General features: G+C 39.0%; 1 protein-coding gene across 7 annotated transcripts in view; it reads left to right on the top strand.

Annotated features, from left to right (window-relative positions):
- Positions 1 to 27,301, top strand: part of SLC39A11 (solute carrier family 39 member 11) — a 484,374-nt gene that overhangs the window by 354,928 nt on the left and 102,145 nt on the right. For all 7 annotated transcript variants that reach the window (XM_074260645.1, XM_074260642.1, XM_074260639.1 and 4 more), the window contains one exon: positions 17,200 to 17,269. In XM_074260645.1, the coding sequence (XP_074116746.1) occupies positions 17,200 to 17,269 (70 nt within the window). The remainder of the gene's footprint in view (positions 1 to 17,199; positions 17,270 to 27,301) is intronic.

Genomic DNA, 27,301 nt, shown 5'->3' with positions numbered 1-27,301 from the left:
TAAATCCTAATTTTTGTCAGACTAAGTCTTCTTGTTCTTCCCTTTCCCCCATTTGAAGCAGTTGGGGTTAAGTGTCCAGGGTCACATAGCTAATTAACTGTCTGAGCCCATATTTGAATTCAGGTTTTCGCTCTATCTCCTGTGGCATCTAGCTTCTCCTTTCTTGTTCTTTACTAAGAAAACTGACAATGTTCACCATGAGCACACCCCTCTCATCTCAGCTCCTTTGACTCATTCACTCCTTCCCCTATCTTCTTACAGTCTCCTTGCCAGGGCCAACCCCTCTATCTGTGTTCTTGATTTCATTCCCTCCAGTCTTCTCCAGAATCTTCTCTCTCCAGTAATTCCCCTCCCTTCCACCGATCTTCCTCCTGTACCTACTTACTGCTTCCTTTGATAATGTCTTCAAACGGGCAAGAGTTTCCTCCATAGCATTTTCACAAGAACCTCCCATACCTTTTATTTCCCGCTGCTTTCTCAGCCAGTGCTTAGAAGCAGCTGTGTGCGCTCTGTGGCTTCTACAGCCTCTCTTCTCACTTACCCCTCAGCCTTTTAGGAGTGGACTTCTGATTTCATCATTTAATCAAAATTGCTCTCGCCAGAGTTACCTGATAGGATGCTCTTTTCTCCGTTCTTGTCTTCCTGGCTTCGGCTGCATTTGACATTATCGACCATCTCTCCACCTGGATATTCTTTGCTGTCTGGATTTTTATGGCCCTAGTCTTTTCTAGTTTCACTAATATTTCCCAGTCCTTTTTTTTGACCAATTTATCTTTGTCACACATGCTAAATATGAGTGTTCCTCAAGGCTCTGTCCTGGGTCCTCTAGTCTATCCATGTTCCCTTTCTACAGTGACCTCCTCAGCTCCTATGAATTTAATTAGCAAATAAATTCATCTGCATATCTCATCTAGCTCTTGTCACAGAAGTGCCTGTATCACTCCCTTACTCCCTTAACTTCAGTGGCTGCCTATTTAATCTGGAATAAATAAACTCCTTTGTTCAGTATGTAAAACAATTCACAAACTCTGTTTCCAGCCTCATTATACACAACTGTCCCTTCCCCAAAATCCAGACAAACCCACCTTGCCTTCAGTCCTCCCAGAGGATTACCCATCTCCCGATTTAGTGTCCCTATAGATTGTTTCCCATGTTTGGAGTACCTTCTTGTTCACCTTTATCTTCTCCTCCCAGAACCCCTCTCTTCCTTTGGGAGAAAGCTCGCGCACCAGCTTCCACATAAAGCCTTTCCTGACGGACCCTAGCTCGTGCTTCCCTCCTTATACCTTATATTAAATTACTGCTTATTTGTATTGATTCTTTTTTATACTCCACATATGTGAATGCATGCACTAGTTGTCTTCCCCATCAGCACATGAACTCTTCTCCTGAGAGAAGGGATTGCTCCATTCCGTCTTTATGGCGTCAGCGCCTTGCACAGGACCCGGTACATAGATCTGTGATCAGTGCTTCTTTATGGATTGATTCAGTCAGCGGGTCAGTGGCTCCTGAGTGCCAAGCGCCAGGGATACAAGAAGAGGCAAAGGCAGTCCATGCATCAGGGGCCTTACAGGCTCGTAAGGAAGCCTGATGGGTTGCTTTCCCTTCCCTACAAGTTGTTCTTGAACAGTAAATTCTTATCCCACTAGATGGAGTCTCCTTGGATTTATCAGATACTATGTGATAATGTGTGATTGCGTCTGGGTGTCATGTATACCTAATATGTTTCACTGATTGACTTTTCTATTTCAAAAATTTTTAATTTATTTACTTTTGACATTTTTTTTTTTAAACTTTGTGTTCCAAATTCTCTCCTTCCCTCCCCCCCCCCACCCATTGTGAAGTCAAGAAGATGATAAAACAGAGATCACTAATGCCCCCTGAAATGCGACCCTTGGCTGAAGTCTTGGGGGGCCGCTCTCTCCTCCACTCACCAAGGCTCACCGCCTGGCCGCCACCTTCACCTTCTCCCTGACATTTCATCGCACATGCCTGCTGAGGTGCCCACTTTGTCTCCACCTGCACAGGCTTCCTCAGCTTGCAGCTACCCAGCTTTCACCTCATCCAGGCCATGTTTTCCAGTTGCCTCTGACTCTTTGTGGCCCCGTTTGGGGGTTTCCTGGACAGAGATCTGGGAATCTCCAGGTCACTTTACAGATGAGGAGCCTGAGTCACGTTATGTGCCTTGCCCAGAGACACACAGCTCAGGAAGCATCTGAATGGGGCTCCAGGCTGGCACTCTGGTGCCACCTAGCCGCCCTGACCAAGGCCTGCACCACCTTTTCCCATACCCAGAGCGGCTTGCTTCGCTCGGCTTTCCTGCCTCCACCCCCTCCCACCTTCCCATCCTCTAGGGGGTACCAGCTCGTACCAGGGGGGCTTCCCTGTTGAAAAGACCTGGCTGTGCCATTCCCTTTTTCAGAAAACCCCCCCAGCATCTCCCAAACTCCTCCATGTTTGGCATTTGAAGCTTTTGAAAGCTGGCCTGCTCCGTTCTTTCCGCTTTCTCAGCCGTGAGTCTCCCGCGTGCGCTCGCCTCCCACCCCCATGGCCCTGCAGCGGTGGGCTCCAGGAGGTGCAGCCTCCTCACCCTGGCCCTGGGCACCTCAGCCCCAGCGCCACTCCTCACACTTTGTGGCCTCCCCTCGAGGCTGCTGCTGTGTGCATCTTGTATGTGCATGGACACGCATCCCCACACACACCCTGTGTGTGTCCGCTGTAAGGAGGGGAAGGCTCTGTCCCACTTATGAGACACAGACCCTGCTTCACTTTACATATGAAGCCTCCAGAACTTAGTGTGACATCCAGGACAAAACTATCTGAGTGCTAACTGACTGACTGTTATTATTGCTCAGCCTCCTTCCACATTAGTGTGCGTGGCTTCTTAGTGTACAAAGTCCCTCCCTAACTCCAGGATTCATTGTCAGATCATAAGGACTCACGATCACAGCCCCAGCCTCTTATATGCTATATAAAGCTTTTACATCTTGGCAACCAGCCGCCTTCCCTGCACTTCCCCCATGTAATTGCCTGGTGATTGGGAGCTTATGGCCTATGAGGAGCCAATGGGCCGGGTGATTGATCTGGCCTTGTTTCAGAAGCCACAGAAGTTCGTTCCATGTTTGGAGTTATCTTCGTGGCTCGCTATTGGAGGTGCTTGGTAACAGTCAATAAAGCCAGTTCATTTCCTGTGTATGGCTTCTAAGATAATGCCCCCAGGTATGCAGCAGGAGAGGGGATCAAGGCCTACTTCTCTGAGAAACATGCTGATCTGCCCTGAACAGAAGGGCTTACCTGACCTGACCTTTAATTCTTGTCATCCTACGACATTAATGCTAAAGACTCATGACAGAAATGACCGGAATCTACTCTAGCAGATAAAATGCCAAGCCGCCCTTTCCCCCTTCAGCTTCAGACAGCCCGCTTGGGCCTCTTGTTGTAGGAGCTCCGGGGTCAGTGGCAGACCCTGCCTGAGGCAGCCGCTGCCCAAGCTTTGTCAACAGCCATCCCAAACACAACCCCAAGCTGGCCTCGGTAGGTGATGGAGTTGAGTGGAGGGAACGGGAAAGAGAAAAGGCTAAATCCGGGAATAAAGGGCCAACAAGCAGTATCTGCTGCGCAAGAACAACTTTCTGTTTTCTGGAAAAGAAGGGGGTTCATTTCTCTACCTTCCCTTACCCCCCCAGGAACAAAGGAAATGAATCTCCATAGGCAGCACACTACAGAATAAGAAGGCTAGGGTGGGGCGGGCTTCTATTGCTCTGGTTCCATGGCTCATAGATTCAGTATTGAGGAAATGCACCGAACCTTTAAAGCATCAGTTTCCTCATATGTAAAATGAAACTAATAATACCTGCCTTGCCTGAATCCCTCAGTTATTGTAGATCAAGGGATATTCGTTAACTAGATGGATAGAGAGATATCAGTGCATTGCTTTGAAAATTGTACAGTGTAGTATTGTTATGGTTGCTTAGACTCAGTTAAGTTAATTTCAAGTTTGATTCCTGTTATTGCTTTTTAGTCATTTTTCAGTTGTATCCAACTTTTCATGATCCCTTTGGGGAATTTTCTTAGCAGAGATACTGGAGTGGTTTGCCATTTCTTTTTCCAGCTCATTTTACAGATAAGGAAACTGAGCAAACAGGATTAAGTGATTTTCCCAAGGCCAGTGAGTAAGTGTCTCTTTGCCTCCTACTAATTATGTCACACAGACTTTTTGGTTTGTTACTAACCTTGGAGTCAGGAAACTCTGAGTTCAAGTCCACCCACTGCCCCACACTGACTGGGTATTCCTGAATAGTTCTCCTTCCTCCAGTAGCTCTTGAGGACCTCAAGTTGTAAAGGAGGTGCTGATTTGCATCAGTTACTCACTGAGACCTCCCATACTGATAAAATCACAGTGCAATGGTTTCCAGCGAAACACATTATTGTTAGTCTCTCCGTTGTTTGGTGTTAATATTCACTCTAATCTTTTTCCCCATTTTATCTTACTGGGAGAGGAGGGTAGTGGGCAACAATTTCTTGCCCCCTTTTTTCTACTTGGGGCAGGGGTTTAAATTTGAAAGTCTAACCCACTAAGAATGTCTCCTCAGCTTTAGAAACAGGAAATCCTGGACTGCTCAGGTTTACAACCATTTTTTCCAAGGTTAACTTGCCTCGAGTCTCTGCTTGGTACTGGAGAGGGATTAAAGCCATACCTTTTATGAATTAAATTCAGAACAAATTTATCTACCTTCAGTCAAGGCAGAATTGTTTCTTTAAATTTAAGTATTTAATGCAGATTAAGACAACTCTGAGATACCACTACACACTTCTCAGATTGGCTAGGGTGACAGGAAAAGATAATGATGAATGTTGGAGGGGATGTGGAAAACTGGGACACTGATGCATTGTTGGTGGAGTTGTGAATGGATCCAGCCATTCTGGAGAGCAATTTGGAACTATGCCCAAAAAGTTGTCAAACTGTGCATACCCTTTGACCCAGCCATACTACTACTGGGCTTATATCCCAAAGAAATACTAAAGAAGGGAAAGGGACCTGTATGTGCCAAAGTGTTTGTGGCAGCTCTTTTTGTAGTGGCTAGAAACTGAAAACTGAGTGAGTGCTCATCAGTTGGAGAATGGCTGAATAAATTGTGGTGTATGAATATTATAGAATATTATTGTTCTGTAAGAAATGACAAACAGGATGATTTCAGAGAGGCCTGGAGAGACTTACATGAACTGAGGCTGAGTGAAACGAGCAGGACCAGGAGATCATTATACACAGTAACAATAAGACTATATGACAATCAATTCTGATGGAAGTGGATCTCTTCAATAATGAGATGAATCAAATTAAGTTCCAATTGTTCAGTAATGAAGAGAACCAGCTACACCCAGTGAAAGAACTCTGGGAAAAGAGTGTGAACCACAACATAGCATTTCCACTCCTTCTGTTATTGTCTGCTCACATTTTTTTTTCCTCCTCAGGTTGTTTTTACCTTCTTTCTAAATCCAATTTTTCTTGTATAAAAATGTATACATATATTTACATATACTTTAACATATTTAACATGTAACTGTCATCTAGGGGAGGGGGTGGGGGAAAAGAGGGGAAAAGTTGGAACAGAAGGTTTTGCAAAGGTTAGTGCTGAAAAATTACCCATGCATATATCTTGTAAATAAAAAGCTACTAAATAAACAAATAAATTTAAGTATTTAAGAAGAAAACACATGATCCAATGAAACAAACAAAATTCTCTTCTATCCTGAAACATTTTTCCCTTTTAATAGCAATGACAAATCCAAGTCCTAAGGCTTCCTTGTTCATTGATAATTGTTTCATCTTCAGTTTGCTCTTTCAAATTAGTCCAATAAGTCCTGGAATAGATCCACGTTCAGAGCTCACTCAAGGCTTACTGTTGCACTACATCCCAAAATAGACATCTGGAGGCCATGTTGATCATTTCTTAAAGTCCCCAAACTAAGTTATTCATTCTCCCACTTTTCAAGTCAGTGCAGTGGTTTCCTGTCATACCAGCCACCTTCCAGGTCCTTCCTTTCACCTATAACCACTCATTCAAGGATAGTTTTCCCCTAACGTGGTGCACCCCACGTTACTGCTGGGCTGAAGGCTGGTAAGTTATCTTCCTTGACCTTGAAATCAGTCAGTGTTTATGCCCCTGTCATTGGCCCTAACCTCTCACCCCAGGCAAAACTGTTAACCAAGGAAAAACCATTGTGTTCCCCTTGTAATTATAATAATGTGATTTGTCGAGAGGAACTGAAAGATATTGTAAAGGATGGAATCTATGAAATGACTAAGATTCAAGGACTTTTCACAAGTCACGCAACTTCATGAATTCAGTCAACCTCTATAAACAAAGAAAAAAAAATACTCTGGCTGAGTCATGCAGGTTTATTTGTAGAAATAGAGGTGTGTTTATAATAGCAATCTACACCAAGATGTCACTATCAGCAACTATTGAACTGTTTTCCTCAGTTACAGTGATCCAGGTAGGAAATGGTAGAAACTGCTAACCCCCTCACTGTAAATAATAATAGCGTAGACCTTGCTGACTTGGTGATGTGGATGGTACAGCAGAAAGGTGACTCGTCTTCCACAGACTGACAGGCATCGAATCCCCTAGATACACACAAGGATCTCAAAGAATCCCAGAGAACTCAAACAATGATCTGTTTTTGAAATCAGACCATTTTCTGAGACCACACTTGCCACAACCATGCAGGCTTAACATTGATCCATTAAAACTTAAGAACATTTAAAAATATGTGTTACCATGCCAAATACCCATAATCCCCATGCTACAAAGATAAGAAAATCCTTTAAAACATATAGACCTAGAAGAAGAGAGAAAAATCATCTGAGAGCAGGATAGGGATTGAAGACAGGGATAGGAGAAAAAACTCCCCCTATCAGGACAGGAGAGTCAACCCCTTCTCTGAAATTTATAATCTCGTAGAGCTGCCTAGAACCCTGAGAACTGGAGCACTTTGCCAGAAGTGCACAGCCAGGAAATGTCCAAACACAGCACTTGAACACAGGTTTTCCCGACTTTGAAGCTTCCTGTCAAACCAGGTAGCTTTGGTGTGAATAGAATGTGATTTCTACATATGTCTTTCTACAGTTGCACTAAAGATATTCTCAGTGAGCTTACAGAAATTGAACTTACATCCCAGACACTTTATTAATTTTCAAATTGTCTGTGGAATATTAAACACAAACAAATCAATGGTAGGAGATCAACTTTTCCCAGGACACTTTTCATTCATTGAAACAAAAGAAGGAGAGAGAACTATTTACAAATTATATAGAACTTTTGCAAAGTTCTGTTCTCATGGCCACTCTATGAAATAGTTCAATACAATTAGCTCCATTTTACAGATGAGGAAATTGAGACTTTAAGTGGCTAGTTGTTACTTGTGTAAATGGTAAATATCTTGGTAGGATTTGAACCTAGGTTTCTAGACCACTGGAAGACGTAATCTTACTGGTTTACTGCCTAAAACATTAGACCCGGTGACCAGATTTCCTATGTCGCAAGAGTCAGTTCTGTCATACTTCTTATAGCCATATTTTGGGAGATTGAATCTCTAGTTAGCTTTACTTTCTGAGCCTGGAAATTGTTTCATCTTCCTAAGAGCTTTCTCTGTCCTTGGCTGTTGAATCTCTCCTTTTGGAATATTCCTCCCCCACCCCCCAATATTTCTTCTTATTTGCAGTAGAAGATTTGAAATCTTAAATGATCCTGTCTGTAGTTTCTTGGTACTTGAACTGCTTTGTTCCTTATTGCTAGAAATATTTTTTTCCTTTGATTTGAGGTCTCTAGATTTTGAATGAGACACTCCTGGGAATTTTTCTTTGAGTGATTTTTTTCAGATGATCCCTACATTTTTTTTCCCTTGGCTTTTCCATGTGATTCTAATAGATCTAATCAGTTTTTAGTTATGATTTCTTGAAATATAGTGTCCAACAGAATCAGCTACATCCAGAAAAGGAACACTGGGAAATGAGTGTAAACTGTTATTTTTACCTTCTGAATCCAATTCTTCCTGTGCAACAAGAAATTCGGTTCTACACACATATATTGTATCTAGAATATATCATAATATATTTAAAAAAAAAAGAAATAGAGTGTCCAAGTTTTTTTTATTTTTTATTTTCCAGGTCATTTTTTAAAAATAGTAGCTATTCAAAGTGGCAGGATACAAAATAAATCCACATAAATCCTTAGCATTCTTATATATCACCAACAAAATGCAACAGCAAGAGATACAAAGAGAAATTCCATTCCAAACAAATGTTGAGAGTATAAAGTATTTGGGAATCCATCTACCAAAGAAAAGTCAGAAATTATATGAGAAAAATTACAAAACACTTGCCACAAAAATAAAGTCAGATTTAAATAATTGGAAAGACTATTCAGTGCTCCTGGATAGGCCGAGCGAATATAATAAAGATGACAATACTCCCTAAACTAATCTATTTATTTAATGCTATACCAATCAGACTCCCAAGAAACTATTTTAATGACCTAGAAAATATAACAACAGAATTCATATGGAAGAATAAAAGGTCGAGAATTACAAGGGAACTAATGAAAAAAAAGTCAGAGGAAGGTGGTCTAAGTGTACCTGATCTAAAGCTATATTATAAAGCACCAGTCACCAAAACCATTTGGTATTGGCTAAGAAATAGACCCGTAGATCAGTGGAACAGATTAGATACAAAGGACAAAAAAGGGTACATCTATAGCAATCTAATCTTTGACAAACCCAAAGATACCAACATTAGGGACAAAAATTCATTATTCGGAAGAAACTGTTGGGAAAACTGGAAATTAGTATGGCAGAAATTAGATATGGATCCACACTTAACACCATATACCAAGATAAGATCAAAATGGGTCCATGATTTAGGCATAAAGAGGGAGATAATAGATTAGAGGAACAGAGGATAGTCTACCTCTCAGACCTGTGGAGGAGGAAGGAATTTATGACCAGAGGAGAACTAGAGATCATTATCGATCAGAAAATAGAAGATTTTGATTACATCAAACTAAAAAGTTTCTGTACAAACAATACTAATGCAAACAAGATTAGAAGGGAAGTAACAAATTGGGAAAATATTTTTAAAAGGAAAGCTTCTGACAAAGGTCTCATTTCCAAAATATATAGAGAACTGACCCTAATTTATAGGAAACCAAACCATTCTCCAATTGATAAATGGTCAAGGGATATGAACAGACAATTCTCAGATGATGAAATTGAAACTATTTCCACTCATATGAAAGAGTGTTCCAAATCACTACTGATCAGAGAAATGCAAATTAAGACAACTCTGCGATACCACTACATACCTGTCAGATTGGCTAAGATGACAGGAACAAATAATGATGAATGTTGGAGGGGATGTGGGAAAACTGGGACACTGATACACTGTTGGTGGAGTTGTGAAAGAATCCAGCCATTCTGGAGAGCAATTTGGAACTATGCCCAAAAAGTTATCAAACTGTGCATACCCTTTGACCCAGCCGTACTACTACTGGGCTTAACCCAAAGAAATACTAAAGAAGGGAAAGGGACCTGTATGTGCCAAAATGTTTGTGGCAGCTCTTTTTGTTGTAGCTAGAAACTGGAAGTTGAATGGATGTCCATCAATTGGAGAATGGTTGGGTAAATTATGGTATATGAAGGTTATGGAATATTATTGCTCTGTAAGAAATGACCAGGAGGAATACAGAGAGGCTTGGAGAGACTTACATCAACTGATGCTGAGTGAAATGAATAGAACCAGAAGATCGCTGTACACTTCAATGCTGTATGAAGATGTATTCTGATGGAAGTGGAAATCTTCAACATAAAGAAGATCCAACTCACTTCCAGTTGATCAATGATGGACAGAGGTAGCTACACCCAGAGAAGGAACACTGGGAAGTGAATGTAAATTGTTAGCACTACTGTCTATCTACCCTGGTTACTTATACCTTCGGAAGCTAATACTTAATGTGCAACAAGAAAATGGTATTTACACACATGTATTGTATCTAGGTTATATTGTAACACATGTAAAATGTATGGAATTACCTGCCATCGGGGGGAGGAAGTGGAGGGAGGGAGGGGATAATTTGGAAAAATGAATTTAAAAAAACAAATAAATAAATAAATAAATAAATACTCGTCAGCTGGAACCACCGTGAAAAAAAAAAATAGTAGCTATTTTTTTTTTCTGTTTTTCAACATCCTAATTTTGTTTATTTATTGCTATCTCATGGAATAATTGATTTCTTTTTAATCTGTTCTAGTTCTTAGGGAATATTTTATACTTGGATAGGATTTACTACTTTTTTTCTTCTACTTTCTTGTGGTTTGGATTTTTTGTTGTTGTTGTTGATGGTGGTGGTGTTTGTTTCTTTGTTTTGTATCTCTAGCCCTTAACAAAGTACCCAGTACATAGCAGTTACTTAATGAATGCTTGTGACTTGACTTCTTTCCTGTAGACCACTTATTTCATTGTTTTTCTCTTGCTACATTTCTACATTCAGCAGCATTTTTGTTGTTCCCATGGAAAATCTATTTTTCCCTTTGAACATCCATTTGTAGTTGTTAGGGAATTGCTCTCTCCACTGGGGGAATCCCCCAATTTTAATAACTTTTAATATTGATTAGTGTTTTGGGTTTAGAGTCAAGGAGGCTTATCTTTATTGAGTTCAAATGCAACCTCAGACACTTAGTAGGTGTAAAATTCTGGGTTTCTCACTTCATCCCATTTGCTTCAGTTTCCTCATCTGTTAAACGAGTTAGAGAAGGAAATGGCAAGCTCTTCCAACCTCTTTGCTAAGAAAATCCCAAATGGGGTCATGCAGAAGTCAGATACCACCGAAAATGAACAACAACAGCGTTTTATTTATTCTTGTCTCCAGCATTGGTTCCTAAAATGGGGCTTTGTGCCCAGCTCTGGTTTGGAGTCAGCTTTGCTTCAACTCCCCTTAAGTCCCTGGATTCTTGCCCTGACCTCCAGCTTCCTGGATTAGCCCTTCCCCCAGATCTTTGAGGATCAGAATGTTGGCTCTTCAGGACCTCCTCTGCCATCTCAGGTTAGAGTGCTAGGGACCTGTAAGTCCCTGGGCCAGTGCTGTGACTTCATACTTGTCTGCCTCAGTTTCCTTAACCATAAACAGAGGGGCTAATAATCACCTCTATCTCTGGTTGTTGTGGGGATCGAAGGAGACAATATTTATAAAGTAAAATGCCTGGCAATAGTAGGCAAAATGTTGCCTTCCCCTTCCATTCCTTTGTGAGGCAATCTTGTTGGTGTGCTGGAAAACCTGAGTTCATACCTGGTTTGGGGTATTTACAAGCTATGTGACTTAACCTCAGTTTCCTCAATTATAAAAGGGGAGATATAGCATCTCTCTCTCTCTCAGGGTTTTTATGAGGATTAAATGAGATGATATTTGTAGAGCACTTAGCACCCTGCCTGGCACATAGTAGACATCAGAACTTTTAAATCCAGGACTGGCATCTTGTTTGCACTTTTATTTTTTCCTGCCGAAATTGATAGCAGAAAAGGAAAAGAGCCAAAAAACACATTAATAATGCTTCAGTCACGTTGCTTTCTTGTCTTAATTACCTTCCTAATTTGCACTTTTAGTTGAGCACCTGGGGTGTGAGCACTTATCCATAGCTTTCCTCTGTTCCTTTTCTACCCAGTGGGTCCCCTGCACCATCTGTTAGTCTCCAGAACATGGCTTAAGTCTGTTTTTTATACTCCCTCTGTATGGAGTGTGTGCTGGATTTTCATTTGAGTGATTCCACCACCACCACTCCGGTCCCTCATTGCTCCTTCGTCTTTCTTTCCCAAATGGAAGTTGGTGCTGGTGCCAGTGCCAGCTTCCGCACAACCAATTCATGGTTTCCAGGAATATTTCTCAGCCCTGGGGCAGAATGTCCTGCACTGCTACTGGTGGTGACCAAGGGAACGAGAGTCCGGATATCATCTGACTGTAGCATCCCAGAAAATAGTAAGCACCCTTATTTCCGCTGCAGATTCAGCTGCCTCAGATGCTGGCTCTCGACTACATGGATGGCCATTCATTCAGTGCTCTGTAGAGTGCTGGCCAGCAGCTCCCACTAAAGCCGCACTGGGTCTGGTGTGGTCTAATTCTGGCGCTCTTGAATGTAGCCACATTAGGGTAGGACTCACTGATTAGACTGAGATCTTTAAGAAGGAAAGGGGTAGCCATCTGTTATTATTGGCTTATATACCTTCCTCCATGGGGCCAACTCAGATGACCTTGCAAGATCCATCAGAAAAACAGGAAAACATGGAGGGCTTTATCCAGGTCCTTCCTCAAAAATATGTGGCTTCCATTCATTTCATAAACTTGGAGAATTTTAAAAGTGGAAAGATCCTTGGAGATCAAATCTAGCTCCATTCTAATCAGTCAGCCACCTACTGATTTGAAGCTTTTAAATTCATATCTAGTGTTCTTTTTTTTTTTTTTTTTCAATGATCAGGCTCACCCCACCCCCAACTCTGGAAGGAAGGAAGGAATGAATGAACAGAAGAAGGGAGGAAGGAAAAAATTTGGGAGGGAGGGAAGAATCTAGGAATTTCTAGAACTCCTAAAACATAAACAGTCAAGCAATATTGCCCAAGGCAGTTAGGTGTTGCAGTAGATAAGAACATTGCTTCTAGAGTTAGGAAAAACCCAAGTTCAAATCCAGCTTCGGATAATTTGCTAGCTGTGTGATTTCTGGGCAAATCAGTTTTCTCATCTATAAATGAACTAGAGAAGGAAATGTCAAACCACTTCAGTCTCTTTATCTAGAAAACTACAAATGGAGTCAGGAAGAGTCAAATTTGATTAAAACAACTGAATAACAACAATATTGCTTAAGTACAAAAAGTTTTGTTCTGTATGCTAGTTCATTATCTCTCAATGATCATGTGGGCCATGTTTGTTTGTTTTAAAATCAGTCCTCTAGTATCATGGTTGTTCATTTAGTTAATCAAAGTCCTTAAGTATCTCAATTTTTAAAGTTTTTTAATAATGATGTGATAGTATAAATTGTTTTTCAATTCTACCTCACTTCACTCTGCTTTAGTTGACACAAATCTTTCCATGCTTTTTTGTGACCATCTTTTTCTTTATTTCTTAAGGTACAGTAGTATTCCATTAGATTCGTATACCATAATTTGTTCAGCTATTCTTCAGGTGATGGGTACCCCCTTAGATTCCAGTTCTTTGCCACCACAAAAAGAACTGCTAAGAATAGTTTTGTCCATATTTGACCCTTTTCTCTTTCTCTGATTGGGGTAGAAGCCTGGCAGAATATTTAGTACTCTTTTCTTTATACTGTGCTACCTTCAGTTCCACAAACATTGATTAAGTTTCTGTTCAATGCAGAGTACTGTACTAGGTTGTAGAAGAGAAAAAAAGTTTACTTAAGAAAGTTTCTAGAACACTTTATATATGTAACTTGTAGTCTGGTCCATTACCAGAACTCTGTATTCATGTAGACCCTTATTGAATCTTGAAGACCCCAATAATTAATACCCTCTTGCTTCATTTTGTCCCTATCTAAACTCTCCAGTGGGTACATTGGTAGATCTACTTCCTTGGCATTTTCTCTGGGAACCCCAGAATTTGGCTTGTGTCCCCTCTAAGGGTCGTTTGCTTTCAGGCAAACATTCAGATTCATAAACATTGAATGTTGGACACATTTTATTTAACTTGACAACAAAAATGCAAAATACTGAAACCTGAGTCCACGAACAATATAAGGATGACTCCCCTTCCCTCTCCAGCAGACCATTTTCCCCAGGCACCTGTACAGTCCTTTAGACTCCAAATGGGATGGGGCTGCCTAGGAGAGTGAATGTACAATCAAGATACTCTCCTCTTAGGTAGGTATCAACTGCCAGTAGAACCTCCACAGGCTACATGACTCATTACCCACAAAGGCCTTCATCCACTTTGCATCCTTCATTGCACTTTGCACAACAACTACATGTTGTGATTCCCTGTTGAGATAGATAATTCTCCTTCTCCAATGTGTCTGATGACAGTGCTTCAGTTCCCTTTTCTAAACTTGCAAGCTTTCTAATCTCTCAGCTCCTTTTGCATCTTACACAATTCCTTACATATGTATGATTTCCTGGAAAAACTTATGGTTCTCTTATCTAAACTTTTTCCTCAATCACTAATTCAAGTTCAAAGTCATTTATACACATCAGTTCATCTTCCTGAGTTCAAATCTAGACACTTAGTGACTATCTGATTCTGGACAAGGCACTTGATTTCCATTTGCCTTAATTTCCTCTTCTATAAAATAGGGATAATAATGTACCTACTTCTGAGATGTTTTTTGAAATGAAGATCAAGTGAAATAATAATTGCCAAGTGCTTAGTACAGTACCTGTTACTAGTAAATGCTAAATAGAATAGAAAATATAGTTTACTATAGTTTCTTAGAGGAAGATTCCTTCCTGTAAGAAAAAAATAGTAGCCACGTGTAAGTAAAGAAGTTATTACAGAGAAAAACTAGGGAGAGAAACATTATCATTTGAATGGTGAGGAGGGGCTGGAAGAGAGACCATTCCCACAGTCCAAATGTCAAGAGATAGATCTCAGATATCTTTTAAAAAATAGAAAAGTAAAAATATATACATTTGTCACTATTTGGAAAATCTGGTTAACTAGGTGTCTCAGTTATATAGGCTCATGAGGGGCTCACACATTACCCAATGAGAGAACCCAAGGCACTTATATTGAGAGGAAGTTATTAGAAAATTTGTGCATAGAGATCCTCAAAAGCTACTTGTGGTAATCCAAACCACTGCCCCAAATTTAGCCCTGAAGCCCCCTTTTTGTTTCAGAAAGATTAACCCCGTCATACCTATCAGATTGGTTGTTATGACAGAAAAGCAAAATGACAAATGTTGAATGCACTGTTGGTTGAGTTGAACTGATGCAACCCATTCTGGAGAGTTATTTGAAGTTATGTCCAGAGGGCTATAAAACAGTGTATCCCTTTAGCCCAGTAATATCCCTGCTATATCTGTACCCCAAACAGATAAAAAAAAAAAGGGAAAAGAATCCATATGTATGAAAATATTTATAGCAGTTCTCTTTGTGATGGCAGAAAATAGGAAATTAAGGGGATGCCCATCAATTGGGGAATGGCTGAGCAAGTTGTGGTAAATGATTGTGGTAGAATACTCTTTTGTTATAAGAAATAATGAGCAGAAGCATGACAAATATGGAAATATGTTTAGAAGAATTGAACATGTTTAACCTGTGTCAGATTGCCTGCTGTCTTGGGGAGGAGGAAGAGGGAAAAGAGGGAGAAAAATTTGGAATACAAGTTTTGTGAAGGTGAATGTTGAAAACTATTTTTGTATGTATTTGGAAAAATAAAATAACATTAAGAAAGAAATTTTTAAAAAAAGAAATGATGAGCAGAATGCTTTCAGAAAGACCTGGAAAAACTTGTGCAAACTGATGCAAAGTGAAGTGAACAGAACTAGGAGAATATTTTATACAGTAATAACAATACTGTATGATGATCAACTAGGAATGACTTAGCTACTTACTCTGATCATCACAATGATCCAAGACAGTTCCAAAAGAACTGATACAGTCTGAATGCAAATGGAAACATGCTTATATTTCTTTATTTTATCTGTGTTTTCTTTTCCAATATGACTAATATGGAAACATGTTTTGCATAAGTGCACATGTATATTCAATACTGAAGTGCTTGCCTTCTCAATGAAGGAAGAGGGAAGAGAAGGAAGGAGAGAATTTGGAACTCAAATTTTTAAAAAATTAATGTTAAAAATTGCTTTTTCATATAATTGGATATATATGTATGTGTGTGTGTGTGTGTGTGTGTGTGTGTGTGTGTGTGTGTGTGTGTGTGTATAAGGTTCACCCAAACTTATGACTTCTGAATGTAGCATAGTCACAGTAATAGGGAGGCTGAGCTAGATAAACCCTAACATTCATTTTGAATGAATGAAAATTCTGTGATTTATTCTACCTATTTTGTGCTAAACCACTTTCAGTTTCTCATCTTAAAAACAGAATTTAAGGTTAAGACACATTTAAACCCTGGTCTTCTAAGATCAATGTGGTGTCCCTTTCCAGATCAGTTCATTTATGCTGCAAATGATTATCAAGACCCACTTTGTTCTAAAGACATGTTGTATGTAACATGTATTGGTCTTCCTGCCATTTGGAGGAGGAGGGTAGAGGGAAGGAGGGGAAAAATGGAATAAGGAGGGAAAAAGCTTGGCAATTGTCAGTGCTGTAAAATTATCCATGCATATATCTTGTAAATAAAAAGCTATAATAAAAAATAAAAAAAACAACATGTTGGATATTAGAAATAAAGATAATAGCTAATAAAATTCCTTCCCTCAAGGTGCTTAAATTCTCCAGGAAAATGGAGCCTGGGAAATGTGAAACAAGTCAGAAAATGAGGAGGGCAAAATAGTTCTGTCTTGGTTTTAAGGATATTTTGAAGCTATCTTTAAAAAAATAGTTTCCTCAAGAATATGATGCTTTTCTATCAAGAAATCCTTAAAAGGCACACGATTTTAACAATCACAGGCAGCATCATGCTATGATAGAAAAAGAACCTGATTTTTCAAGCCCTAGCTCCAAAGCTCGTTAACAGTCTATAAGCAAGTCATAAACCTGTGAGATTCTACTTTTTCATCTATCTATTGGGATAATATAGCTTTCTCCACAGACCTTACATAATTTCTTAGGTGGAAATGTTATGAGAGGCAGACAGACAGGCAGACATTGCCATGTCATAGTAGCTGGAGCACTGTACTTTGAGGCATAAAGTCCTGGGTCCAAATCTTGCCTCTGACATTTTCTGATTTTTGACCATGGCTAAATCATTTAACTTCTCTCTGCCTCAGTTTCTTCATCTGTAAAATTGGGATAATAAAACTTGTAGAACCAACCTCTCTGCTGGGCTTACTGTGTATTAAATGAGATAAAGGATATGGACTTTCAAGTATGATAAGTAACAATTATTATTATAAGTTCATAAAGTATTACAAGAATATGATTTTATATAATGATGACCATGATATTTAGTCAACAGATAGTATCATGAAAAAAAGGTCATTGACTCCTAACCATAAGGGCATTTACTTTGTGTCTCTTTTAGAGGGTCTTGCTGTTGGAGTTGGATTTGGGGCTATTGGAAAGACTGCATCCGCCACTTTTGAAAGTGCCAGGTAAGTCAGCTCTCAATATAAAGCACTGCTTGTGGAGGAACATACAGAAACATGTATTAATTAGCTGACTGAATAATTATCAGATCTGTTAACTTTCTAGGCATGGGTGAGCTATTTGCAAGCTTTTCTTCCATAACACATATATGAAGGATATAGAATGAAGTGATTCAGAGAAGGAGCCTCAAAATATTAGACTTATTTCACTTATTTCATATTCTTATTTTTCCTAGTCCACTAAGTGAAGAAACAGGCAGCTTAGGGTGGTATATATCTGTATTTTCTCCTATTGAGGAATCTGAGACTAATGCATCACTTGAGTTCAGGGATTCTTAGCTCTTTAGGGAAAGCTGATCAGGCAACTTCATTAAGTCCTGCCCCAATATCTTGAGCCTCCAGAATGGGGGACTATTAGGCCAATTAAAGGGGATAAACTGGTCAAATTTCCCTGTTCATCAGCAGTGAGATGTAGCTGCTGGACTTGCAGTCTGGATAAAATAGGGACACCTAGTTAAAAAAACAACAACAACAACAAAAAATTCGGTTCTACACACATATATTGTATCTAGGATATACTATATAACATATTTAACATGTATGAGACTGCCTGCCATCTAGGGGAGGGGGTGGAGGGAAGGAGGGGAAAATTCAGAACAGAAGGGAGTACAAGGGATAATGTTGTAAAAAATTACTCAAGCATATGTATTGTCAAAAAAAGTTTAGTTATAAAATTAATTTTAAAAAAATAAGAAAAAAAAAGATTTTGAGAATTGAGAAGCTAATGTTAATTCCATTACCCTCCATGGTGCACTTAGGAAACAGGAATGTAGCCTAAGAGAGACACTAAGATATTTTTGGTGCCATTTAACTTTATTACTATACTAGTACACGTGATAACAGTGAATAATGATACTAATGCCTAATATTTACAGAGGAATTTAAAATTTTCAAAGTACATATATATCCTTATTTGAGGTTCACAACATTGTGAAGAGATAGACACTATAGAATAATTACCTCTCTTTTACAGATGATGAAAAAGGAAGCTCAGAGAAATTGAGAGATTAAGTGACTTGTCCATGAAAACGTATCTAAGTGTTAGAGGCAGATTTTGAACCTAGTTCTTTCTGATTCCAGTGTTCTATTCGTAATAACCTACCCTAATTCTGAATACTAAATTTCTGGGGCTACTGGAGATTACAAGAAGTCTTCCTGGCTCTATGTTAAATAAATAAAGTCCAACTTCTTAAACTGTGATTTGTGATCCCATATTGGGTCTCATAACTGAATGGGGAAGGTTGTGAAATCAGTAAAATTTATTTATATGCCTAAAAAAAAAAGAGGGGTCATGAGTAGAAAAAGTTTAAGAAGCTCTGAAATAAAGGAGTGTTAACATTACTGTTACAAGTAGTCATGGAAGTATTTCATAGGTCATGAATATATGAAGTTTTAACATACCTGTTCTGGAGTTTTTGCCTCTCTATAACATGCATTGAAGTCCTTTCAACTTCTTATGTCTTTGTTCCCTCATCTTTAAAATCCCAGCTAAAATCCCACTTTCTACAAGAAGCCTTTCCTTCATAATCCTCGGGCCTTTCCCATGTGGATTATCTCTAGTCATCCCAGATATAGCTTGTTTGTACATAATTGTTTGCATGTTTCCTCCTCATGGTAGACTTTCTTTTACAGTCTACTGCTTTTCTTTGTATCTCCAGGACTTAATTTAGTGTCTGGAACATAGTAAGCTTTAGTAATATTTATTGACTGAGTGACTGAGTGAGTGATTCATCTTTTGCCTACCTCTTGGGATTGTGAGAATCAAATGAGACATTCATGGAATCATAGCATTGGAAATTGGGAAAGGACCCCAGTGACCATCTAGTCCTAACAAATCCAACCCTAAAAGTATCTCTGCTATAATGTTCTTGACAAGATTTCATCCAGTCTGGGATTAAATACCTCCAAAGACAAGACACCCATGGTGTCTAGAGAAAGCCCATTTCACTTTTGGGCACTCTCTTAACTCAGCCCATAATGCCATTTGCTTTTGGGTTCCTAACTGCTGCCTCATAATGAGCTTGTGGGCCACTAAAACCCTCAGATCTTTTTGAGAAAAACAAACTGCTGTATAAAATGCTGCCTCCCAGGTAGATGGCAAAGTGGATAGAGGGCCAGAAAGTCTTGAGTTGAAATCTGGCCTCAGATATTAACTCTGTGACCCCAGGCAAGTTATTTAACTTGTATTTCCCTCATAATTTTCATTTATAAAATGGAGATAATGACATCACCTACCTCTCAGATTTATTGTGAGGACCAAATAACAATTGTAAAGTACTTAGTACAGTGCCTGGCACACAGTAGGTGCTATTATTATTATTATTTGAAAAGGTGATTTCTTTAATGTTCACTACATAAGAATTTTTATTTATCTATTGGATTTTGTCATAATGGATTCAATCCAGTGCTCCAGCCTGTCAAGATCTTTTTTGGATCCTGACCCATCTGTCTCTATCTGGGGTATTTGAAATACTTTGAAATACATGAAAAGTGCTATGCAGATGGTACTGTACAAAAATCGCACATTATATATTATATTACCCTTGCTCCTAATGTGAGTTGTTCTATTTGACTTAGTTTGTATATTAATTTTTTAAATCACCTCATAATCTATTCTGTTCATTCTTTGTTCCCGACATAGCTGTTTATTTCTATATTGATGACAATTTTGGACAAAATATCAGTGACTGACTATAAATAAGGGTGAAATGTAGGCTGCTTCTCTTGCTTTCAAGAATATAGCTATATCTTTCATAATGTAACTGGTTATGCCATCATTTTTTTCTGGTCTATGAAAAACACTAGAAACAGACAAAGCTTGGGAAAAGAGAGGCTATAATGAGCTGGTGGAAAATTCATTGAAAACAAAGATGGGCTTGGGGTCACAGAGTCTGAGGTGTTACCCATGGCCTGGGGCAAGAGGCACCCTTTCCCACAGGGAGATCCTGATTTGGGAATTAGGTACACTGGAGCTCATAGTAGGGGTGGGTCTAACCCCAAAGAGAGTGGATTCCAATGTTTTCTTCACACTCTCTAGCTCATTATGCCCTTATCCTGGATTAAAAGCCTAGGGAAAATCTCTAAAATAAAGTTTATGTCTAGGGTCATGAAAGGAATTCACAAGATCTTGTTTTTATAAAGTTACTCAGCATTCAAAGCAGTAGATATCAGGTATAGGACAGCTATTTATTTCCTTCACCACAAAACAAGTGGCATAGGACATGTGAAAGATCCAACTGTGCAGCTCTTACACTTAAAATGTCACAGAAATGTATCACAAAGGACTCACACTCTCTAAATAGAGGCAGATCCACCTCTGACAGGGAAACCTCCAGAGCTTTGTGGAACTGATGATCGGATTTCACTTTCACCTCCATCTGAACCACTCGAGCAGATTCAGCTCTTACGGCCTTGCAGATCATGGCTGGACATTTCTCGTCTCAGGAGGGATCCATAAGGGTCCTCCAAGAGTGGAAGTTGGGAAGTATCTCCCCACTGCCAGTCAGCCCCTGCTCTTGTAATGCCCCAACTCCGGAGCTTCTGCCAAAGCTACCAGCAACCATCTTGGGAGCACCATTCTGTGACTCTATGAAAGTCCCAGAGTTGTGACTTTCTGCAAAGCAGCAGCAGCAGCAAGAGGCTTGATATCTGTCTCAGATTCACCTCATCAAGTATGTGCTTGCTGCTTTGAAATATGGTTATTGAAACACTTTTTAAAAACAAGTTCACAGGGAGCAGCTAACTTGCACAGTGCATAGAGCACAGGCCTTGGAGTCAGGAGGATCTGAGTTCAAATGTAGCCTCAGATATTTGCTAGCTGTATGATGCTGGGCAAATCACTAAACTCATTTGCTTGGGGGGGAAAAAAAAAGTTCACATTCCCAGGAGAGGAATCCATGGATAGATTATGGCTTCTTAAACTTTTTCCACTTTCAAACCCTTTTTACCTGCAAAATTTTTCTGTGACCCTGAGTATATAGATATATAACATAGAAATATTACTGAAAATCATAATTTTGTGATCCCCACATCCCTACCCAACCCTGTAAAGTCATGACCCACAATTGAAGCTTTGAGCTAAATAATTTTCAAGCCCTCCCTCTTAGGTTCTCGCAGCATATAGGCCAAAATATCATTGTGGCCACTTGCCTCATGGATCATACTCCCTCTCCAGATGGAAACGTCTGCCTAATTATTTGATGCTCAGTAACCTGCATGAAATCCACCCAATTTGTTCTTGTCCAGAAGCTGAATGAGAAAACATTCAGCTGCCATATTTGTCAGAGTAGTTTTAGTAACCCAGCAGGCACTGAGTCTCTGAACCAAATGGGGAAAGGCACACTGTCCCTCTGCTCCCGCCTCCCCCCTTCCCTTGGTCTCCAATGTATTGAGTACATCTGGGTACAGTGTGTACCCACTGTACTTTACACAAAGGAGGTGCAGAATAAAATTATCTGTTAAGATGATTTTTTCCTAAATTATGCTACAGGCACCTTAGCTCATCATTTGTTTATAAACTATCTGTTGAGGATGTTCAGTGCACTAGGGGTGCCGGCATGCCCCAAGAGAAACCAGGAAGGCAAATGCTCACTTTTTAAAGATTTTATTTACTCATAAAGCATGTTTTAGAGGCAGTCATGATGTGTAGTAGATAGAGTCAGAATAATCTGGATTCAAATCTCTACCTTCCCCCATCCCCACTTACTAGTTGTATGACCCCGGACACGTCACTTTATGATAAATTAAGTAATGGAAAGACTGGCAAACTGAGCTGCTGGAATGACTGCTTAGATACTTTGGCATTTTCGTGTATATATTACTACTAAAGTAGTCATTCTCAAAGTGTGGTCCTCTAACCCCAGTGAAGTCAAAATTATTTTCACAATAATACTAAGATATAATTTTTATAAAGAAAAGCTCTTTGGGGTCCTCAGGCTAATTTTTATAAATTTTATAAAGGGGTCTTGACACCACAAAGTTCAAGCCTATGTCATGTATTCAGTATTTCTGAGTTTGGAGCCAAGTATTCATATTTCTAGAATGTTCTGAAGATGTTTTAAATTCACCATAGTTTTTGACTCCCTCTCCTAGGACAGTCTCTGCCCAAAGGTATCTGTTATCTGGTGAGGGGAGATAAGATTTATACAAGAATAGTTATAAAAGAAGGCAGTAAAAAATAAATGATGTGTGAATGGCATCTTTATATAGATTGTGCCTCAAAAGTCATTTCAATAGGGAGAGAGAAAAGACCCATTCAAGTGGAAGGAATGGTATGAACAAGGTATGGAGGCACAGTATAGATGGCCAGAAATAGAAAGGCTGGACCAGCTTGGCTTTGGAAAGATAAACTAAATAGGGGAGTAAGTACCCAGCTCAGGCTAAAAGGGCAACCAGGAATGAAATGTGGAGGGCCTTGAGTCCTAGGCTGAGGGTCCTTGGGGAGTCGTGTTTGATCTGGGAAGCAATGCAGTCAGACCTGAGTTCACTCAGATGTTAAGCTTATAGATTAAATAGATTAGAGGTGGCGAGATAGTGGAGGTGTTAAGAAGCTATTGCATTAGGCCAGATGCTTCATAATAAAGAATTGATGGGTATATTCTGGTAGGATGCGATTGAGCCCCGGAGAGTTACAAGGGAAAGACCAAAGATGACCCTGAGACTTCAGCCTTGGGTGACCAGAAGGATGGTGGTATTATTAACAGGTTCAGGTGTAGGAACCGATGTCTCAGGAAAAAGAGTGAGGTGAGATTTAAACATTCATAAATGGAATGTGTGATTGAGAAAGGGAATTTTTATTATTCTCACAGTCATAACTAAGAAGAAACAGATGTTTCTCCAGCACGCCAACTCTAGGAGGCAGATACTATATCTCATACACATTTTCCCTCTAATACCTGTGGCAGCAAAGGCCCAGTTGCCCTTTTCCAAAATAACTATGCCCTTGATTTGGTTTAAGCCTGTAAGTCTGACTGCTTTCTGCGTGTAGTGGGTGAACTGATAGCAGAAATAAAGATTTAAGCTTATGAGTATATTGATCTTTATCTTATGACTAATACCTTGTTACTCTTGGGGATTTTTTTGGGGGGAAGATCTATGTTTTCTTTCATAACATGACTTATGGAAATGTTTTGCATAACTTTATATGTGACTTTTTAAAGGGGGATGAGAGGTGGGAGGAAGGGAGAGAATCTGGAACTCAAAGTTTTAAAAAAAACAAACGTAAAAAATTGTCTCACATGTAACTGGGGAAACTAAAGAATATTAAATTTTTAAAAATATATCAAAAAATATATGCCAATTGCATAACATAATAATAGGGACCAGGCCTCCTCAGCGTGGCACTGGACCCCAAATAAGGGGAAAAGCAGATTTTTATCCATTAAAAATAACTATTCAAATAAAATCAATTAATTAAAAGAAGGCAACTAACCAAAATACAAAATTGGGTAATTTGATTTCTAATTGGAGAAAGATTAAGGGCTTTCTGTGTTGGGAGAGGAAACTGAACAGGTATAGTTCTCTGAAAGAAGAGATGTCCTACTTCCTCACTGTCTATATTCAATCAAAAGAATATGGAAACAATAATTGATTGACCAGTATGGAGCCTTTTTTTTTTTTCCAAACAGAAAGTGGGTTGTTTGAACTGTAAAAGTATGAGAAAATTTGCATTAGTCTTTGGATCTGACTGGATTTCTGGTGAGCATCACCTAAATCCTTAATTAAGGGTCTCAGAGCAACTGATAGAGTTTTCAGCTATACAAGGCTAGGTTCAAACAATGAAATAAAATTTCTTCACAATTGCCATAATTGAATAATTTTTTTTTGCAAGACAGAAATTGGGACTAGGCCCGTAATTGAATAGAAAGGGAACTGAGCTAGATCCAGAATTGAATCCCAAGATAGAGTCAGTGTGGTTCACTCAGTTTCCACAATTCCCTCATGTGCTAGCTTCATTGTATCTTCCCTTTCCCACTCCCAACTTTTTTTCTAACATGAAAAAACTATTTACAGTTACATTTATGGGTAAATTTGATTTCAGTATTCCTTCAGTAAACAAGCTTAAACAATTTCAGATCATCTCCAAAGATGAAGGTTGACAAGATTTGATTTTCTGTTCATATAGAGGGAAATCATTGACAGAAGGTTAGCCTCCAGGTGATGATTTTTGGAGCCATAGCAACTCATACAACCCAGTTACCAAGGGACTTCAATCTATATTTATTATTGAAGAAATACTCTTTTGAAATATATTGGTTAAAAAGAAGTAGCAACTACCTGAAGTTTAGCATTGAATAATTTGATTTCTCTTCCTTTTTCTCTCTCCTTCAAATTAGTTGTGTACTGTCAGTACCAAAGATAGAAGATGTAAAACCATTCAAAATTAGGATTGTTTGATTGTACATGTCTAACACAGTGGCACATAGTAGGTGTTTAATAACTCCTTGTTGATTGATTTATTGATTCACATATCCTGTAAATCAACAAATCCTCTCTCAGCTATAACTCATCAGCAGCCGTTTCAAAAGGGTTGGAGGAGAGCCGAATCAAACCTCCTAGTAGTACCTCTTTTTAATCTTTGTATAATATGTACAGTTAATGATGTCTTGTAAAAGTGTTAATCTATCTGGTCATGTTTTATGTATTTCTGCTGCCATCTAGTGTTAGTTCATAGTATTTCATCATCTTTTTGAATCCCACTTTACAGTCCCTTTCTTTCCATCTCACTTCCTACCGGCAATTAAGACAAACAAAATCTCTTGATTTCTCTGTTGAGAGAGCATATATCATTTATTTCAGGGGATTATTTCAGAAATATATTCAAAACTCACTGATCTGTGAAATCTTTTGGCCCGTAAAAGTTATTCCAAGAGGACCTGTTTTTGTTTTTCTTTGTAATCAGCTCCAATAGAATTTTTTTTTTTTGGGGGGGGGGAACTTCTCCATGAAAGGATCTTTGAATCAAGCTATAGTATGTTTAGGGGACTGGTTATTAAAGGAGGTTTTCCTTCTGACATGTGATTCTTTAGAAAGAAAACAGGAACACAAATGGTTAACATGACTAGCCATGGAAGGCAGCTGTGTAGTCAACTCCATATGAATGAAGGAATATAGAAACCCAGATAATCAACAACTGTGACTCATCTGGAGCAATTTATGTTTGACTGTGGAAGGGACACAATTAAGTATTGTGCTTGAGGGGTGCAGCGGGTAGTGGAAAGTGCAAATTAGAAGACCTGGGTTTGCTCCCCTTGTGTTAAGGAACTGCACAGGACTCCCAGGGACTTATTCTCTAAGGGGCCCCTCTACTATAGACCCAGGCATGTGATATAATCCAGTTTAGTCCTGGGGAGAAAGGGACTAGCCTCTTTTTTCTCATATTCTTAGACTTATTTGCCAATCTAGTACTCTTGTCATGATTTTCTTTTAGCAAAGATTTAGGCTTACAACTAGGATTCTCCCCAAAGAGGGAGTAGAAAAATGCAATATTGATCAGGTATGGGATAGATATTTATTTCCTACTCATAGAAGAAATGAAATAATATCTACACTCTCACAAACGTGATTTGGGATAATAAGAGTTAAGAAAGGATTCAGTAACTTAATTTATAAGTAGAATGATACTTTCTCAAGAGGCTTAAACCTTATGAGAATATAAAACAGTTTGTAAGATTGGAAATTGTTCATTTTTACATTTCACTTAATCTCTGCATTTTCTTTATTAATTCAATAGTTTTCTTATTTTCAATTTTGTTAATCTCAATTTTTATTTTCAGAATTTCAAATTTGTTATTTAATTGAAGGTTTTTAATTTGTTCCTTTTCTAGATTTTTTAGTTGTAAGCTCAATTCATTGATCTATTTTCTACACTTTCTAAACAACTATTAGTAGACATCCTCTGATAAACCTTCAGGCTTGGGTGTGGATATTCTTCTTAGTGGCCATCTTCTGCAGTGCACAAGTTTGCCCTACTATAAACCTCCTCCATATACATTGTACCTAGGTCCTCCAGATTTTTGGGATTGTTTGATCGTTTGTACTTGTATGTGTCTAACACAGTGGCATATAGTAGGTGTTTAATAATTCCTTGTTGATTGACTTATTGATTCTTAAATATCAAATTCACAAGTTCATGTTGAAACTGGACATGTGCATGCAGGGAAACTTATTCCAGAAAAGGAAACACATTGTTGGAGCCAGTTGCCATTTTGCCTAATTAAATCCACGCCCCATCTGGGAGCTGTAATGGGGGTGAAGGAACACAACCCATTCTCCTACCCTCTTCACAGGAAGAATGACTACTTACCCATGGGAGAATAAAAGCAAAAAGACTGAGTTGGAACTGTTTCTCCTTGTAAAAGATCCCCTGAGTCATCAGCTCCTTCAATGAGGGGATTGCTTTGTCATTTCAAAGTGCCCACATCCGTCAGCACTAAACCCCACGTTGAGGAGAGCTGACAGAGAGTTGTCCTTTCCAACATTACCAAATGCTGACTAACCATGACCTAGGGTCCCCAGGAGTTTCAATGGAAGTTTCGGGTATATGTTCTCTAAAATGGCCAGTTCACTTTCTGCTATACTACCAGCTACATGATTTTTTGGGAGGGGAAGAGCAGAGGCTCAGACTCATGTTTTCATTGAGAATGGAAATTCATAATGAGGAGGAACCTAACAATACAGGTTCCCGCTCATTGTGTTAGAGTCTTAGAATGTTGACTTGAACCATGTTGTCACCATGCCCTTTGAGCAACATGCAGTATTGTCCTGGAGTTCCATGTTTTGTGGTCGCATCAATCAATATTGATGCTAAAAAGATGAGTATCATAGCACTACCCATTCTAGGATCTTTGAAAATACTATGCAATCTCCCAGTGAAATCATTAATCATTTAAATATTGAACTAAATACATAATAGAGAAATAACTGTGTATCTGTATAAATGTTTGTTAAACTTTATGTGAGTCAGCAAACCAGGAAATT

The sequence above is a fragment of the Sminthopsis crassicaudata genome, chromosome 4 (genome assembly GCF_048593235.1).
Source record: "Sminthopsis crassicaudata isolate SCR6 chromosome 4, ASM4859323v1, whole genome shotgun sequence".
Classification (NCBI taxonomy): Eukaryota; Metazoa; Chordata; class Mammalia; order Dasyuromorphia; family Dasyuridae; genus Sminthopsis; species Sminthopsis crassicaudata.
The sequence above is the reverse complement of the archived record's forward strand: the minus strand, read 5'-3'. Positions and strand labels throughout refer to the sequence as shown.